The 17,618-nt window shown below is 36.0% G+C and overlaps 2 protein-coding genes across 4 annotated transcripts in view; one reads left to right on the top strand and one right to left on the bottom strand.

Moving 5' to 3' along the window:
• LOC125681139 (uncharacterized) overlaps positions 1 to 2,608 on the bottom strand; it is a 45,638-nt gene extending 43,030 nt beyond the window's left edge. The window contains exon 1 of one of the 2 annotated variants that reach the window (XM_048921081.2): positions 2,572 to 2,608. The gene's annotated coding sequence lies outside the window, so the exon portion shown is untranslated. The remainder of the gene's footprint in view (positions 1 to 2,571) is intronic. The other variant, XM_048921080.2, reaches the window with a different exon arrangement.
• A 1,038-nt stretch (positions 2,609 to 3,646) lies between these two features.
• On the top strand, positions 3,647 to 16,950 carry LOC125678721 (mucin-2-like). 2 transcript variants are annotated; one of them, XM_056156068.1, is made up of 12 exons: positions 3,647 to 3,778; positions 4,977 to 5,206; positions 6,523 to 6,850; positions 7,276 to 7,404; positions 7,531 to 7,689; positions 8,144 to 8,170; positions 8,373 to 8,483; positions 9,203 to 9,280; positions 10,702 to 10,821; positions 15,543 to 15,767; positions 16,028 to 16,150; positions 16,804 to 16,950. In XM_056156068.1, the coding sequence occupies exons 1-12, from the start codon at positions 3,694 to 3,696 to the stop codon at positions 16,839 to 16,841; spliced, it is 1,653 nt and encodes a 550-aa protein (XP_056012043.1). In that variant the 5' UTR covers positions 3,647 to 3,693; the 3' UTR covers positions 16,842 to 16,950. The 2 variants fall into 2 exon arrangements, with proteins under 2 accessions (XP_056012043.1, XP_048773329.2); XM_048917372.2 differs by having other exon boundaries at positions 16,025 to 16,150.
• The last annotated feature ends 668 nt before the right edge of the window (positions 16,951 to 17,618 follow it).

Genomic DNA, 17,618 nt, shown 5'->3' with positions numbered 1-17,618 from the left:
TCACAACGCTGAACGCTTCCCTTCCTATATGACTTATCGGATAGACTTGAAACTTTGTACAATGCTTCATTGCTATTTGTAGATGTGCGTAATGGTGGGACAGGAGGATCCAATTATTTTCCTAAAAGATATAGTGGATCTAAAAGGGGTGGAGGATGTAAACTAGCTTGTGAACAATTCCCCTCCTATATGACTTATCGGATTGATTTGAAACTTCGTGCAATGCTTCATTCCCATTTGTAGATGTGCATATTGTTGGAACAGGAGGATCCAATTATTTTCCGAAATGTTATAGTGGATCAAAGAGGGGTGGAGGATGTTAAAATAGCTTGTGAACGTTTCTCCTCCCATATGGCTTATCCGATAGACTTGAAACTTTGTACAATACTTCAATGCAGTCTGCAGATGTGCATGTTGTAGGGACAGGAGGGTCCAATTGTCATCCTTAAAGTTATGGTGGATCCGGGGGGTGTAAAATAGTTTGTGAACGCTTCTTCTGTGTGGCTTATCTGAGTTCATAATGTTTATGTTCCTGCTCATCTGAGTTCATAATGTTTATGTTCCTGCTCATGCTTTCTCCTCCATACCATGCAATACATTAAGGGGAGGAGATTTCAACTGGAGCACGTCCAATTTGGGGAGCTGGGAAGATAATTCTTTTTTCATAAAACAATTTCTAGTATTATATAGATTTCGTAGCCCTTTAGACTAGTGTTACTGAGGCGACCGATAAGACATGTAGCCTCTTGTTTATTATTATCATACATGGTAACAAATCACTTGGAATTTAAACAAGAGTACCGCGAACGATACAACATACGTCCGTTGGACCTGTAAGCACACTATGCACTGTCATAATTGATATCATACACATTCCGATTAGAAAAAGCCTTAAAGCAGGTCATGGTGCACCAATCTATCTGACGTGTGAACTGATAATATATTTCTCTGAGAGGAGTGTTAAGGCACAGGGCAATACTTGTATTCTTAACGGAAAGAAATTTGAACAATCGTTTGACCTACTTTTACCGCTCGACAAATAGTGTGAATTATCAGTTTTTCGGACTTTTGTTTTGTTGTGCTTGCAGATATTCATTTGATATTTGGTACATGTTTAGTTTGCCTCTACAAAGTTGATAAGAACTGTTGGAGTCACAACCGCACCATAACAGTACTACACTCATTGAAAATTCTAGCATGGTAATACAACAATGTATCTAGATTATCCAGGATCACCTAAATTTCCAAGTTCATCGACTTGGTTAGAGACCTAAACCTAATTATAATTTGTATATATGAGTCGCCCAAGTGAAGCATAATTTCGTAGCTTCTTTTCGGAAAAGTTTTAATTTTTTTAGTTCCGATATCCTGTGTCGATCAATCAACTTCGCGGTGAACTACGTCCCTTTTCGGGGCCAGTCAAAGGTCAATCGGTGAAAAGCCTAGTTCTCCTTCTTTACTTTACCAAATGCACATGTAAGACGTTTTTACTGTGAAGTTTAACTATCAAGCTTTCATGCAAGTTAATGGGTTGTCCAGCCCTGCAGCGTTTATGTATTTGACTGCAATTGATGGGAAAATGACAAATATTAAAGCTACAGATCAGAAAGTTACAAAGGCCAACGTAGGGGAAATACGATTTTTGTTTTCACTGGGAGATGGTGGACATGGAACGCAACTTGCAATCTTGATTTCAAAATCATCAATAGATAGGTTTAGATATATATTTTTCTTATTCTTCTTTTATTTTCACCTGTTGAATGATTATTGTTTTGCAAGATCATTGATTTTGTCGTCTGCCTGTGTAAATATATAGAGGGGTTTTTTCCAATGTTTTGTACAGATTTCCTTTCTTCTTATCACTTAAACATGCTTTAGAGTTTTGATTTTTATGTAAATTCTTTTCAGATTCATTTCCATTATTATAGTTTTTTTATTCAATATATCGAGATGAATATAATTTGCTTCTTTCAACATCGGGCCAAAAAGAATTTGGGATTTCAAAAATGGATTCGATTGATTATTATGTTTTTGGTGACTGGATGAAAACTCGACTCTCTAATCACTTTCGACAAGATCTGGCGTCTACCTGGTAGTTATATACAGAAATAACCGATCAGGTGGCTTGGCCTCTAATAACCAGTTTTGATAAATTATTTAATCATTTAATAAAAGACTCATTGTCATTTTCTTTGTCGATACGATGATAAAGCCATCCTTGAACTGCAACATTCACTTCGCCTTGCTGGCTCTATGATAATTGTCCTTCTCAGGAAGCTAAAACACGATCATCTGCAGACGTCTGGTGTTTAGAAGTATCTTATGCTGATAGTCGATTAAGCGTTCGATTAATAAATGTGTTTTTGATACTGTACAATGAATGACTCCTGATTTTAATTGATTTACATGTAAATGTTAGAAAAGAGGAAGCATGAAGATCGCTTCTCGGACAAACTACCTCTCTATGCATGACATAACATGGATTCCCAAAACACAATAAATAATACATTTTATGTATTTCAGTCTACCTCCGCCATTAACGACATGATACTACAATGAAATGTAACTTACCGTGCACGTTAACTATTGGTTCGGGATTTGAATGTGAAACTGTCACCGCTAACAAACAAAAAACAACAAAAAACAATACTTAATTATATTGCTTATAAATGCATGATCACAAAGGGGGGGATTTTCCTAAAGACAGAAAATTGTAAACGGTATGTTTTGGATAATTTCATATCAATTAATGCGGTGCAAACTATATCACATCTGACGGCGCATAATACATTCGTTCGTGTTAGTTGAAAAATATAAAGACAAATGAAGACAATAATATATAGAGGATATTCATTATTGCAATTGGTCGTCGTGAGTTAACATTAGACATTTTGTAACTTCTTGATAACTACCATTCCATTTCTTTCAAGTTTGGTATGAATCATATTTGGAACAGGGGGGGGGGAGGGGGGCATAAATTTGTAATTGTCAGGACTCCCTCATCCCTAGGGTTTAAGGGGCGGGGCAAACATATATCTTTTGTAATATACATTAAAACTATTAAATGTTCATTAAAATGTAATATCATTATGTGGTTTCTAACAGTCACTTAAAGCTGCCTGTTTTCTTTTTCCACGAAAGATGAATCGATGTCGGATGACAGAAACTTACGGGAGTTTTCACCCCCCCCCCCCCCCCTAACTATTAGAATTTAGATTTTTATCCGACACAAATCTTTTGATCACCCCCCTAAGGGCGAGAATACGATTATGGTGTTTTCCTGGTGGACATAATGTGACGCAAAACTCATTTAATCTACAATCGGAACTTCGTTTGAAAACATAGTAGTATTCTTGATCGGAAACCTCATCAAATCATCTACATGCAGGGATAGTTTTTAGCTGCCACGCTTTGTTGCAATTCGTTATGACTGTAGAATATTCACTTTCACCACAGTAATTCACAACTTACAATCCCTTTCCAAAGCAGAATACTGGTTTCATCTCGGTTTGAAATTTGTAAAAGTACACATGTGTTGTGTAATTTTTCACTAATGTCACTAATAACTGTACGATATTATTTGAAGATCTAAACCAAGATTTGATAATAGCCCTGACCTCAAAAATTTGTTGTCCTTATCACCTCTGAGTCGTTCTATTGTCAGTACAAACAATATAGGTGTCGGAGATCAAAATGAGGGGATTCATTTTTATCGCTTTTAGTGTGCTGGGAATTACCCTATTCATCAGCATACACGCCTTACCTCGTAGATCACAAGGTTAGTATTTCATGGAGTATCAATTCTGGTCTGTTGCGTAATTTCAGGTCACATATGCATATCTTGGTTAACATACGTAACACATTCATATGCCGAGTCGATATATCCCTGTGAAGTCGAAATTTAAAAACAGCACCACAGAGTCCTCCACATCTGCTTCGTACATAGATATTTTATTGAAAATACATGTAGATAATAACGGCAAACTAACAACTCAACTTTATGACAAACGGGATTATTGCAGCTTCTCCATCGTCAACTTCCCATACATATGTATATAAGTAGCAATATTAATATTCCATTATCACCTCTATGTGGTGTTTACATCTCTCGACTGATTCGATAAGCAAGAGCTTGTTCTGTTGATCAGTTTTGAATAGAGACTGGATACTATCAAACAAATTGATGTTACAGGGCTTTCAACAATACCATATAAAGTCGCACATTCTATGACCGCCATGATAACCTAGTTTGCCAATACAACCTATCATTGGGTCAAATGTTGTCTGTTGCGTTTCATACCGATTGTTAGGCCGTTCTTGGCACACTGATTTTGACTACGTTTGTTTCGTTTGATATAGGGCTCACGGGGGTGTGACCGGTTAATAAGGGATGTGTACTCTTCTTGGGCACGTGATACCACCTCTTGTTGTATTCCTGGTGGGAGTTATGATATCGATCACTGTTCGTTATTTTCACCTTTCATTTTTTAAAATGTAACCTAGAAACAAAATCTTAATGATGACACATTTATAGTAAATTTATATAATTGTGGTAGTAACAGAGGTAGTAGTAGTAGAAAACTAGTAGTATTAGTTGTAGTAGTAAAAGTAGTAGTAGTAGTAGAAATAGTAGTAGTAGTAGTAGTAATAGTAGCAAAAGTAATTATTATAGTAGTAATATTAGTAGTAGTGGTAGTAATAGTTGTAATAGTATAGTAGTAGAACCAGTAGTAGTAGAAATAGTAGTAGTAGTAGTAATAGTTGTAATAGTAGTAGTAATAGTAATGGGTTCTGATATCATAAAAATAAAATTCCTCAATATGTAAAGATAATCATGACAGATCAAGTCAACTAGTATTGAAAAGACGAACTGATTTAAAAACAACATAACACAAGACCTATGACTGATTTCAGGTAAACAAATGTCAATATAGTGTAATCACCACGATGTATATATCTATTATAAACGTTTTCAGCATGCGCGGCGGCACCTGCCGACATCCTGTTCCTGTTGGATTCTTCCAGAAGCGAGGGAGCGTCCAACTTTGAAGTGCAGAAGGAATTTGTGTCGAAATTTGTCAGTGTTTTAAACATCGGACCATATGACGCCCAGGTTTCTGTGTCATCAATTTCAACGATTGCTTACAGCTTTTTCACTCTCAATACTTACCACAACAAGTATAGTCTTCTGAATGCCATAGCTAGAGTAAGTTATTTTAAGTTTTGAATTTCGATTTACGATAAATACTTTTCTCAATCCGATCGACACTTTGTCATTTACATTTGTATTTTGAGGACTGATACATTGCAACTTTCTGCTCAGTAGCACGAGTTGTTCACCAATGATTTCAGAATCTCTGTACCAAAAGTAAAGACTCTCGTCTAATAAATCTGAATTGGTATTTGAATCCCATTGAAACCACACTATCGCACTTTGCATTCTGTTTTTTAATGAATTAAGGTTTCTTTTTTAGAAGTTTAGCAGTGGTACCATAAAACGGTAAAAATATTGTTTTGAAGCCGAGACACAGATAAGCATAGACCAGTTTCCCATACTTGTGTGTCAAGATTTCATCATCACATGCATATGGTGTTTATATTTCTCAACTGCTTTGATACGCAAGAGCATGATCTGCGTTTGATTAATGTTTTAATCAAGGCAGGTTGCTGACAAAGAAGTTGATATTACAGGGGGTGTTAACAGTCCAGTCAGCATAGTCGTTATAACGATCTAATTTGCAAATGCAAGCTATCACTGGATCAAATGCTGTCTGACGTGTTTCATACCGATTGTTAGACTGGTTCATCACACACTGATTTTGATTACGGATAACTCCGTTTACCTGATCCAGATATAGCATTTACGGCGGGCGTAACCGGTCAACAGAGGATATTTACTCCTAGGCACCTGATCCCACCACTGGTGTGTCCAGGGGTCCGTGTTTACCCCCTTTATACTGTATGTTTCATAGAATTCATGGAAATTCAGGGGGAAATAGTTATAGTTGAAATAGACATCGCTTATGATATTTTACCTACAATGATGAGGATATTAATCATTTACTTATAAGTTAATTTGCTGTGATTGTACTCTATGTTAATTTTAAGCCAACGTTCTTCTCTCATCCAAATTTTGGTGAATATTGTCCATTTCCATTAAGAAAACAAACTAACAGCTATTATTATCAAAAATGGAATATGCATAATAAAAGAAATATGAGAGATTCACTACGATAAGCATTTTGATGAAAAGTTTAATTCTCTGATTTATTATATTAATCTAGAAAAAGATAGTTTCAAGTAATCTACTGCGAAAAGTTGGTTGGAAAAATGTGCTTTAGTTTGAAAACAAAAGCAAAGGTTACACGGCCTACGTAATCCGATTTATGTTACAGGGAAGACAACATATTTGTTCTGATTTACACATATTTAATTTTTATAATACAATCTTCTTTTAATAGCTTATTGATGAAAAAACATTGTTTAAAAACAGTGTGTTTATACGGATGTCGTCATTAATAGGTACCGTACAAGCCTGGAGGCACAAACACATTTTACGCTTTGGATATGGCTGAGCAATATACCTTCACACAGCAACATGGAGACCGTCCAAATGCCCCAAACATAGTGTATGTACTGACAGACGGGTATTCATCAAATCACTTTGCGACACACCAAGCAGCACAACACCTCAAGGGAAAAGGAGTAAAAGTCTTCGCTATAGGAATTGGCCGTGTGTCTCTATCGGAACTGATTGATATGGCTACCGATCATGAACACGTGTTCACGGTGGACAATTTTTCTGATCTACCATCTATACAGCATCTTGTTCAGGCAACATATTGCGAAGGTAAGTAAGATAATTTCTCGTAGGTCTAAAGAGATCTTCAAATTACGGACAATTCAAACTGAATTATATCATATACAACGGCAAAGCATGATACATATTTTGATTTTACTTAAACATGCGTTGCACAATTGGTATTATTCATAAATTGTCTAGATTATCGGTATGACAGAATTTTGAGATGTTTATGTATTTTCCATTGATGAAAAGGTAGAATGTAAGTTGATAGCATTTCCCACAGAATGTGTACTGAGAGAGGTGCTTGGCTTTGTAATGACTCCGTCTAACAATATGTAACCTTTTCTTTCCAACAGGAAACAAATTGTGAACTTTTGAAAACGATTCAATAATTTTAGACCGTTGATGAAATGACTCCCAAACTGAAAGAAAATGAATTGTATTGATTCCTTATTTATATCTTATTTTAGTCATGAATGGCACGTTGTGTATCGACAAAATCTCAAACTGCCATCGGTATCCCAAGAACGTATGCTTGCAACCTAATTTTGTGTCGTGGGCTCAGATGTATTGCCCAGATCATTGTGGATTTTGCCAAAGTAAGAACACGTAAAACAAATAATTTCCTTGAATACTCTATTCATTTAATCACACACTTGTTTGAAGGGAAGTCATTGATGTTATATATGTTGGTGTGTATAACTTGTATTTTATTACCAACAAAGTACACACGCCAGCTCCACCAACTGTACAACCAACAACTTTCCCGACAACAAAAGCGACACATGTACCAACAACAAAAACTGTACCAACGACAAGGGCGACAACTCCCATGCCAACTAGCACAATGAAACCGACAACAACCACAATAACGACAACACATGGTATATAAATTATACCTTTATCATTAATTTAGGTGATATTTGATACTAACAAATAAGTGGATGCTACAAGGGCTTCCACAATCTCGTCTGAAGTCAAAATTTCGCAAATGCTATGGTCTTTATAATACTCTGATTTGCAAATACGACCTGCCATTATGTCGAATGATGTCTGATGCATTTCCTATCACTTCTTAGGCCGTTATATATATATATTACGGATTACTCCGTTAGCCTGGTTAAGATATACAGTGTAGGTTTCACGGTGGTTTCCATTGGTAAACTCCTCCTAGACACCTAATTCCACCTTGCCCTGGTGTGCCCAGAGGTTCGTGTTTGTCCTTATTTTAATTTTGTGTATTCTGTATAGGCTTTATGAGATAGATCAGTGTTCGTGATCTTAACTTTTGCATCTTCAACTGTTAAATGTTAATCAATAATGATATCTCTACTATAGGACCTGTTCCACAATTGATACCAGAAGGTAAGTCTATCAAATATCTTACCTGATTTCAAAGAGAAAAACAAATCGGTTTATATCTTAAGCAGGCATTTACCGTCTAAAATATGATATACTGAAAAATATTACACATCGCATTTTAGGGGAAGGGGAAGATAAAAATTGTTTTAAGTGCATCTGTTACGTACTTGTCAACTTTTTTTCATTTTATTTTTTCATTAACAAGGAGCCTGCATTGACAAGATATCAAACTGTGCCGCCTATGGAGACAGTGTGTGTACTGGTTACAGACAGTGGGCTATAGAGAACTGTGCTAGATTCTGTATCTTCTGTCATGGTATGTGATGTATTAAACATATATAAGAATGTAGTACATACAGGTAATTAGTATCTATGTAATGTATATGTGTATGCACAACGAAATAGCAAGTCACAACAGCAAATAAAATATACGGATTAAGAATATCTAAAAACACAAACAGCAATACAAATTGGAAAGAAATGATTCAATGCAGTGCGAATTGCAGTTCAACGGACGATTACAAATTGAAAATCATAGAGTACAATTGAACAATTACAGACAAAAATTACATAAATTGAAAATATACAATTCAAAAGAATATGATTAAATATCGCAGAAATCAAAATGGCTAATGTATGCAATAAAATCCAAATGAATTGCATTTCTTGCTGGCTCAGTGGTTAGAACGTTCACTTCGTGACCCGGAGGTCATGGGTTTGAACCCTACTCGTATCAATCCTGAGATATAGAGATACATGTAGCTAGTGACCACTCCTCCAAATGCTGGAAAGTATGACCCATGTCACGGCATCCGTTGTCAAACAACGAAGCCTTCTTCTACGGCCCTGAGAGCCATGCTGTAATATTTCACCGACAAGTGGTGATGTCTCGATAAGAATGATAAATTCTGGAATGGGATTTAAAACGAAAAAACACCTTTAATTTGACATTATACCACATTCTTCGATTTTATAAACGGATTTACTGTTATTTGAGATGATTTTTTAATTTTATTAAACGCTTGTTTCTTAAAGATAGAATCACCACATCTACCTCACGAACATCAACTACCTCGATAACAACCACAACCACAGTTCCCTCTACCACAAAGAGTAAGTACAAATCACAAACCACACCAATAACAATTACAATCACAGTTCCCTCTACCACAAAGAGTAAGTACAAAATACAAACCACATCAATACCAATTACAACCACAGTTCCTTCTACCATAAAAAGTAAGTGCAAAATACAAACCACATCAATACCAATTACAACCACAGTTCCTTCTACCATAAAAAGTAAGTGCAAAATACAAACCACATCAATACCAATTACAACCACAGTTCCTTCTACCATAAAAAGTAAGTACAAAATACAAACCACATCAATAACAATTACAATCACAGTTCCCTCTACCACAAAGAGTAAGTACAAAATACAAACCACATCAATACCAATTACAATCACAGTTCCCTCTACCACAAAGAGTAAGTACAAAATATAAACCACATCAATACCAATTACAATCACAGTTCCCTCTACCACAAAGAGTAAGTACAAAATACAAACCACATCAATACCAATTACAATCACAGTTCCCTCTACCACAAAGAGTAAGTACAAAATACAAACCACATCAATAATAACCACAACCACAGTTCCCTCTACCACAAAGAGTAAGTACAAAATACAAACCACATCAATACCAATTACAATCACAGTTCCCTCTACCACAAAGAGTAAGTACAAAATACAAACCACATCAATACCAATTACAATCACAGTTCCCTCTACCACAAAGAGTAAGTACAAAATACAAACCACATCAATAACAACCACAACCACAGTTCCCACCACCACAAACATTAAACACAACATACGAACGACCTCAATAACAATTACAAGGATTTACAAGGACAGTTCCTTGTAGCAGAAAGAAAGAATTCAAACTACACACTGTCTTATTAGTAACTACAACCACAGTTCCACAAAAGGTAAGTACAAAATTACAAATGGCGTCTATAACAACCACATACACTTTCTCATTTACCACAAAAATAAGTATATAAAACAAATGACCTCTACAACAGCTACAAGCACAGTCTAATGTACCACAACAGGTAAGTATACAAAACAAATGATCTCTACAACAACTACAAGCACAGTCTCATTTACCACAACAGGTAAGTATATAAAACAAATGACCTCTACAACAACTACATGCACAGTCTCATTTACCACAACAGGTAAATATACAAAACAAATGACCTCTACAACAACTACAAGCACAGTCTCATTTACCACTACAGGTAAGTATATAAAACAAATGACCTCTACAACAACTACATGCACAGTCTCATTTACCACAACAGGTAAGTATACAAAACAAACGGCTTCATTAACAACGATAACTACAATTACTTCTACTATAAAAAGTAAGTGCCGAAATACAAATGACCTCATTAACGTTTATCTGTGTTGAAAGGTTTTTTTTCCATATCCTATCAGGTAATTATCTGCTATCTTTCAGGAGTTTATGAGGTCTGTGAAGACAAAGTTGACCAGTGCAGTACATATGGACCAGATATCTGCTTCAACTACGCCTCCTGGGCAGCTGTACAATGTCCAAAGTTCTGTGTGTTTTGTGAACGTGAGTATAGTTAGATCTTACTGGTGTGCAGAGAACAGTGGCGGATCCAAGACCGGCGTGCCGGAAAAATATAATTCATTTATTATAGAAATATGTCAGAAAATGTTAGAATATATAGTCTTATTTCGTCAAAGCGTAGTAGGTTTTGGAGGCATCCCCCCACCATTGGCTTCTCCCTGCACCCACTAGGAGCTTTAAGGCAGTCCCCAGACCCCCAAACTTTTAACGCGCACCCTGTTTAGAAATTTCTGGATCCGTTACTGGAGAACTAGAAGTGATTAAATCTATTTCCGATTTAACATATGGATGCTTCTATCTACACATTCGTATTGCCAAAATCGCCTGAAATGCAGGACAGTGTATGATACCGTGACATATATCCGTATGAAATCAATCAACTACTCCAATATGCACCAATTAACACCTACCGGTATAATTTACATAATCCCCAAGAATTTATGAAAAATTTAGCAAATCAAACAAGACTTGGATGCAATTGTCGTATGTACTCGGACACAAGAAGGGTGATTGCCGAACAAAATCGGATTGGTAAGGCAAAGATTATATGAATATGGAACAACACATTTCTTTTGATTTAAAATATTACATCGTGTCATGGATGGCTTTAAGTATTATAAGTGTAAGAAAGTAATAATTACGCAAATGCGCCACTCAAATGAAATTTTGATTATGACTTTTCTATAGAATTGGCATATTGGATAAGTTGTTTACAAATCTGACACTTGCGCAATGCCTCTCTTCCGCATTTTTATACACCCGTCGTAAGACGGGACGTACATGTATTATATCATCGCGTTGTCCGTGCGTCCGTCTGGCTGGCTGACTGTCCGAGGTCATGTTTTCCGGAATGTTTTCCGTAAATGATGCATGTACAGCTTTTAAATTTTGTCAGAACTTCTCTCTCAGAAAGGCTGAAAAAAGCGTAAAAGTGAGTTTGCTTTTCAGCTGGATTGGTATACCGTGACTTTACTTTATACATACATGTTCAAGCCCAGTATTCCGACGGTCTGATAGTCCGACGGCCCGATAGTCCGACGGGCCGGTATTCCGACGGTCCGATAGTCCGACATGTTGCACCAAAAATTTTAATTAGGAGAGTTAAAAGTTATTCATGTCAGGCATTATTTTATGGAAATTACCAGAAACCGCCAAAATCGACACGGCCTGACAATAAATCAGACAATAAATTTCTAACTAAAATCATTCAAGTGTGAACTAAATGACAGAAACCCGGTATTTATGGAAATTAAAACTGCTAACTGATGAAGTACAGGCAAAATATGTAGTAAATGACCCTTACTATTGCAGAGAAATTCAACCAATTTTTTACACGGACGGACAAACATCATCAAGCTTTAAACCGGATTGCTTTGAAATCTGGCCAAAGCTCATAACTTTAAAAAAAAAAGTTATTGCCTTTCAATGTTATGTTTAAGTCTCTCCGTGTCTTACTCCCTGACATGATAAAATTCTTACATCAGTTTGAGATCTAACTGACTAGGTCTTTGTGTATGAATATGAATTTAGTAGTCTATGAAATTATTATCAAGATAATGAGGCAAATGATATTTTGGTCGATGGTGAAAGACTACTACACGTGTTGTAAGTTTTAATCTGTATAATCGATCAAAACAAAATGAATGTTACAATGAGCTGTCGCGTACAGAAGGTAAAATTAAAAAAAAAATTCACATTAATGGTATGATTTGGCAAAAATAATATTTATTCATACATTCATAATACTTGCAATAACCATGTTTGTTGGCCAAAAAAAAAAGGGGGGGGGAGCCTAAAAAGCAAACAGAGCAAACAAAGGAAAAACAGAGCCCCGGTAGGGACTTAATTGTAGAAGAAGTTGTTACGATAAGGCGTGAAATATGCCCCAATTAAAAAAAATATTAGAAATGAAGTTATATTATGCTGGAAATATCCCCTCTGAAACAAATTTGGAATAAAACTCAAAATATCACCAAGTAACCGATTGAGATTGTAAATTACAGTGACATGCCATTAAATGTCGTCCGTAACGAAGAAAATGTTTACACTAGTTTATATCAAAGTTATTTATGGGAAATGCAGCCGAAAAACAACATGTTTATTCCATTCCTAGTAAATTTATAATGTTTATAGTATAAATATTAAGATAATGTCAGCTAATACTGTAAATATTTGTATGTTTGTAAGACTTTTACTGACCCCCTTTTTCGGTTTTCCGCTGTAGGACATCATTCTCCCCACTATTTCCAGACCCAACTTATCAGAATGCCTGTTACTCAAACACATGCCTGTGGTATAAGCTGATGTTTGAAACATAGGAGAAACTCTGTTTTAAAACAACTTTCCATTTCTCTGATTTCTTTGTAAAAATGAGAATTATAACCAAATTTTCCCTTATTACATGTATGTAATTTTTGCAATATAATTAAAAGATACCAGTGACTAACAAATTGATAAAAAAAAATGTAACATTATACAAATATTGCTGTTTTTGAGGTCAATACAATGATTAAGCCGCCTGAGTAGTACAATATTCACCGAGCCCAAAGGACTGTACTTCGAAGACGACTTAATATCGTATTGACTGGAGAAAAAAACAACCCAGCAACATTCATTTTTAGCTTACCTGAGCTGAAAGCTCAAGTGAGCTTTTCTGATTGCCTGTTGTCCGTTGTCTGTTGCCTTTTACATTTTCAACTTCTTCTCCAGAACCACTGGACCAATTTCAACCAAACTCGGTCAAAAGCATCCTTAGGTGAAAGGCTTTCAAGTGTGTTCAAATGAAGGGCCATGTCGCTTTCAAAGAGGAGATAATCACAAAAATGCAAGAATAGGGTTGGGTCATTTAAAAATCTTCTTCTCAAGAACCATTGGGCCAGAAAAGCTGAAATTTACATGAAAGCTTTCTGACATAGTGCAGATTCATGTTTGTTAAAATCATGGCCCCCGGGGGTAAGATGAGGCAACAATAGGGGATCAATTTTTACATACAAATACATAGGGAAAATCATTAAAAATCCTCTTCTGAAAAATCACTTGGCTAGAAAAGTTTACACTCACATGAAAGCTTCCTGACCTAGTACAGATTCAATTTTGAAAAAAAATCATGGCCCCCGGGAGTAGGTTGGGATCACAATAGGGATCAAAGTTTTACATGCGAATATATAGGAAAAATCTTTTAATATGAGCCAAGGTTACTCAGGTGAGCAATGTGGCCCACGGGCCTCTTGTACTATATGATTTAATGATTAGATTATACACACTAATTAAGTTATCCATGACATCTTACTTGTTGACATACCGGGCCGTCGGACTATCGGACCGTCGGAATACCGGCCCGTCGGACTATCGGACCGTCGGAATACCGGCCCATCGGACTATCGGGCAGTCGGACTATCGGACCGTCGGAATACTGGGCGGTCACCATCTAAAAGTAGGTCAGAAATTATCCGGACTTTTTTCATTCTGGATACATGTATAGATATTGCCCTGAAATTTATTCACAAGCTTCCTCTCAGAGGAATACAAGTTCAATTTGCATTTCAGCTGGATTAGTCCGTCTGTCGGTGACCTACTTTATAGCTAAATATAGGTCAAATAGTTTTCCGGACATTTATTCGTTACAAATGGAAATATTACTTTGAAATTATGTCACAAGTTTCCACTCCGAGGAAGTTCAATTTGCAGTTTGCATTTCAGATGATCATTGGGTCAGATGCTGTCTGACGTGTTTGTACCGAATGTTTTACCGTTCTTGGCACACTGATTTTGACTACGGATTATTCCAATTACCTGATCAAGATATAGGGTTTACGGCGGGTGTGAACGGTCGACAGGGGATGCTTATTCCTCCTAGGCACCTGATCTCACCTCTGGTGTGCCCAGGGGTCCGTGTTTGCCCAACTATATATTTTGCATTGCTTATAGGAGTTATGAGATTAATCGTTCTTTGTTATATTCACCTTTCATGAAACGGTGCGCCGTGACTTTCTTAAGGATTAAAAACAGTTTTCCAGATTTTTGTTCGCTATGGATACAGGTATTGCTCTGGAATTTTGTTAGAAACAGAGAAATACATAAATAGTTCACATTTCAACTTGATTGGTGCTCTGTGGCCTACTTTAGGACTAAAAGTAGGTGTAACGTTTCCTGGACTTTTTTCATCATGAATACAGATATTGCAACCACCCTTTCATAGAAATACATAATCAGTTCAAATGTCAGAAAGATTGGTGCACCATGGCCGAATTTAATGCTTTACCATTCATGATAGTGTGATATGAATTCAGAGTGTATAATGTGCTTACATGTTTAATTTCAATGTCCTATAGGCGTAGGTTTGTCCGTTTGTGGTACTCTTGTTCCGAACTGGTGACCTCCGAGTTCAATGCACATAAGATATTACGAACAGGACTTACTGTCAGGAATACAATAATTCATGAATCGACATTTTCTTTTGATATGGTGGGTTTATTGTTTCAGCTCTACTATTGATTCAATGAAATTATATATATATATATATATATATATATATATATATATATATATATTCAATCACAGACATGTTATTCTATTTGTTCTTTTATTTTCAATTTATGTACCATTAGTTACAGCTTGTATTGCTTTAACGAATTCAATACAAAATTACACTATATATGAAGTATGGAGAATTGGTGTGTATTTTATGTGCATATGACATTTAGCCACCACCACCACCACTACTGCAACAACCACAACCACCACATCACCGTCTACCACTCCAAGCTCCACGCCTTTGCCTATAGTTACATCCACCCTAACACCATCTACCACACAAAACTTGTGTCTCGACGTCAGAAGTGATTGTAAGGATTTAGGACCCCTAATCTGTTTCACTAATCAAACGTATGCCGAGGAAAATTGTGCAGCGTTTTGCAATTTCTGTACTCGTAAGTAAACACTATTTCAAAAGACAATATAAGACTCAATCTTTCTCTCTCTCTCTTTCTTTCTCTTTGAAATGTCTCAAAAGTCTACGAATGTCTCAAAAGAATTGCAGTTTGAGATTAAAATACAGCCACCAATTACTTTTCGCTCGTCATTTGACATGGACAACGGCCGACTACACCGTACTAATACAACTTTATCTTCCGTATTCATCTTATACCAGTAATATCAGTAACTTTAATCATGTTCTATCATACAGCAGCATCAGTATCTAATTCAGCGACATCCAATCCATCAACTGTAAAGGTCGCTGTTGACAACAGTGCACAGACTACATCCACAAAGAGTGATGGGTTAACTAGCACAGCTCCCTCCTCAACCTTAAGTAAGTAATTAACTCTTCCAACATTAAGATCATTGATAACTTACAGAATCTTTTCCATAACGTTTGAACTAGCGCATGGCCTGTTCAAACATTTGATAAGCAATTGATTAATTAGTACAACCCCTTTCCAAACATTTGGTAATTAATTAATTGATTAGCCCATGCTTTTTCAAACCTTTTTGTAAATAATGAATTAATTAGCATAGTCTCTTTCAAAACATTAAGTAAGTAATAAATTAATTAGTACAATATCTTTCCAACCATCAAGTAAGTAATGAATTAGTACAATCTCTTTCCAATCATTTGGTATGTAATGAATTAATTAACACAAGTAGATAACTTCAGTTGTTTAAAAAGCAAATTCTGTTTTAAATTGATTTTACATGTATGAATAATTTCCTTTCTACTGAGAGATCATACAGAGATCTCTAATCATGTGATAAACCTCAAAGGTACACTGATTCATACATCACGAGATATTTTCAATGTTTCCCAACTCTAAAAGATGGCAAGAACATTTGAACTTTTCATTGCTAAACTGAATGACTGTTTTTATAACCAATCCATGCACATTCTGTTCTAAGGGATTATTTTCGTTCTTTCTTAGACAGTAAAATCATGATGTTTAAAGTAAATAACTGGGTTTTTTCCAGCCACCAATCCCGCTATTCTCGTCATTGGACGACGGTGATCTTATTCCTGGATATATGTAACGAACATGGTCGACAGTGTTATGCTAGTCAACTCTGTCTTTAATATATTTAGGTATTTTATCTGAATAAATTACTAAACCATCAGACGTTCATTTTTATTTCTTTAATGGTAATATAGAAGCAATTACATTCGTGGGTATCCATGTTTCGTGGGTTGCCAAATTGAATATTTTACATTGATTTTGGGATGTGATTTCGTGAAAATGAAATCGAATGATAAAACCAGTTGAATTTCCATTTGAGAAGAAACAATTAGTTGAAAAGAGTAGATATCTATGAATTTACGAACCAACAAAATTTTACATATGAGCAAAACCCCGAAATTTGACGTTCACCGAAAATTAGACTACAAATATCGCAGCCCCTTTTACACACAAATCATTCAATTCCTGTTAAAACTTAAATGTGCAAATTGAATATTTTTGCAGATTTGTATACAACACATTAAACGTGGAATTTACAATGTTTCTACTCTTAGAGACACAGAACTAATTCTGATGAAGGAAGGATCATTCGACAGGGACCCAAACTTTGGAACTCGTTTCATTTTAAATATGCAAGGTGAAGATAACGAAGTGATCAATCTCATAACTCCTACAAGCAATACAAAATAGAGAGTTGGGCAAACACGGACCCCTGGACACACCAGAGGTGTGATCAGGTGCCTAGGAGGAGTAAGCATCCCCTGTTGACCGGTCACACCCGCCGTGAGCCCCATATCCTGATCAGGTAAACGGAGTTATCCGCAGTCAAAA

Source organism: Ostrea edulis, chromosome 2 (genome assembly GCF_947568905.1).
Source record: "Ostrea edulis chromosome 2, xbOstEdul1.1, whole genome shotgun sequence".
Classification (NCBI taxonomy): domain Eukaryota; kingdom Metazoa; phylum Mollusca; class Bivalvia; order Ostreida; family Ostreidae; genus Ostrea; species Ostrea edulis.
The sequence above is the reverse complement of the archived record's forward strand: the minus strand, read 5'-3'. Positions and strand labels throughout refer to the sequence as shown.

Coding starts and splice junctions, on each gene's coding strand:
- LOC125678721 (XM_048917372.2), top strand. CDS start 3,694: ATGAGGGGATTCATTTTTATCGCTTTTAGTGTGCTGGGAATTACCCTA. Junction 7,690..8,143: donor CACAATAACGACAACACATG/GTATATAAATTA, acceptor TCTCTACTATAG/GACCTGTTCCACAATTGATA. Junction 8,171..8,372: donor TCCACAATTGATACCAGAAG/GTAAGTCTATCA, acceptor TTCATTAACAAG/GAGCCTGCATTGACAAGATA.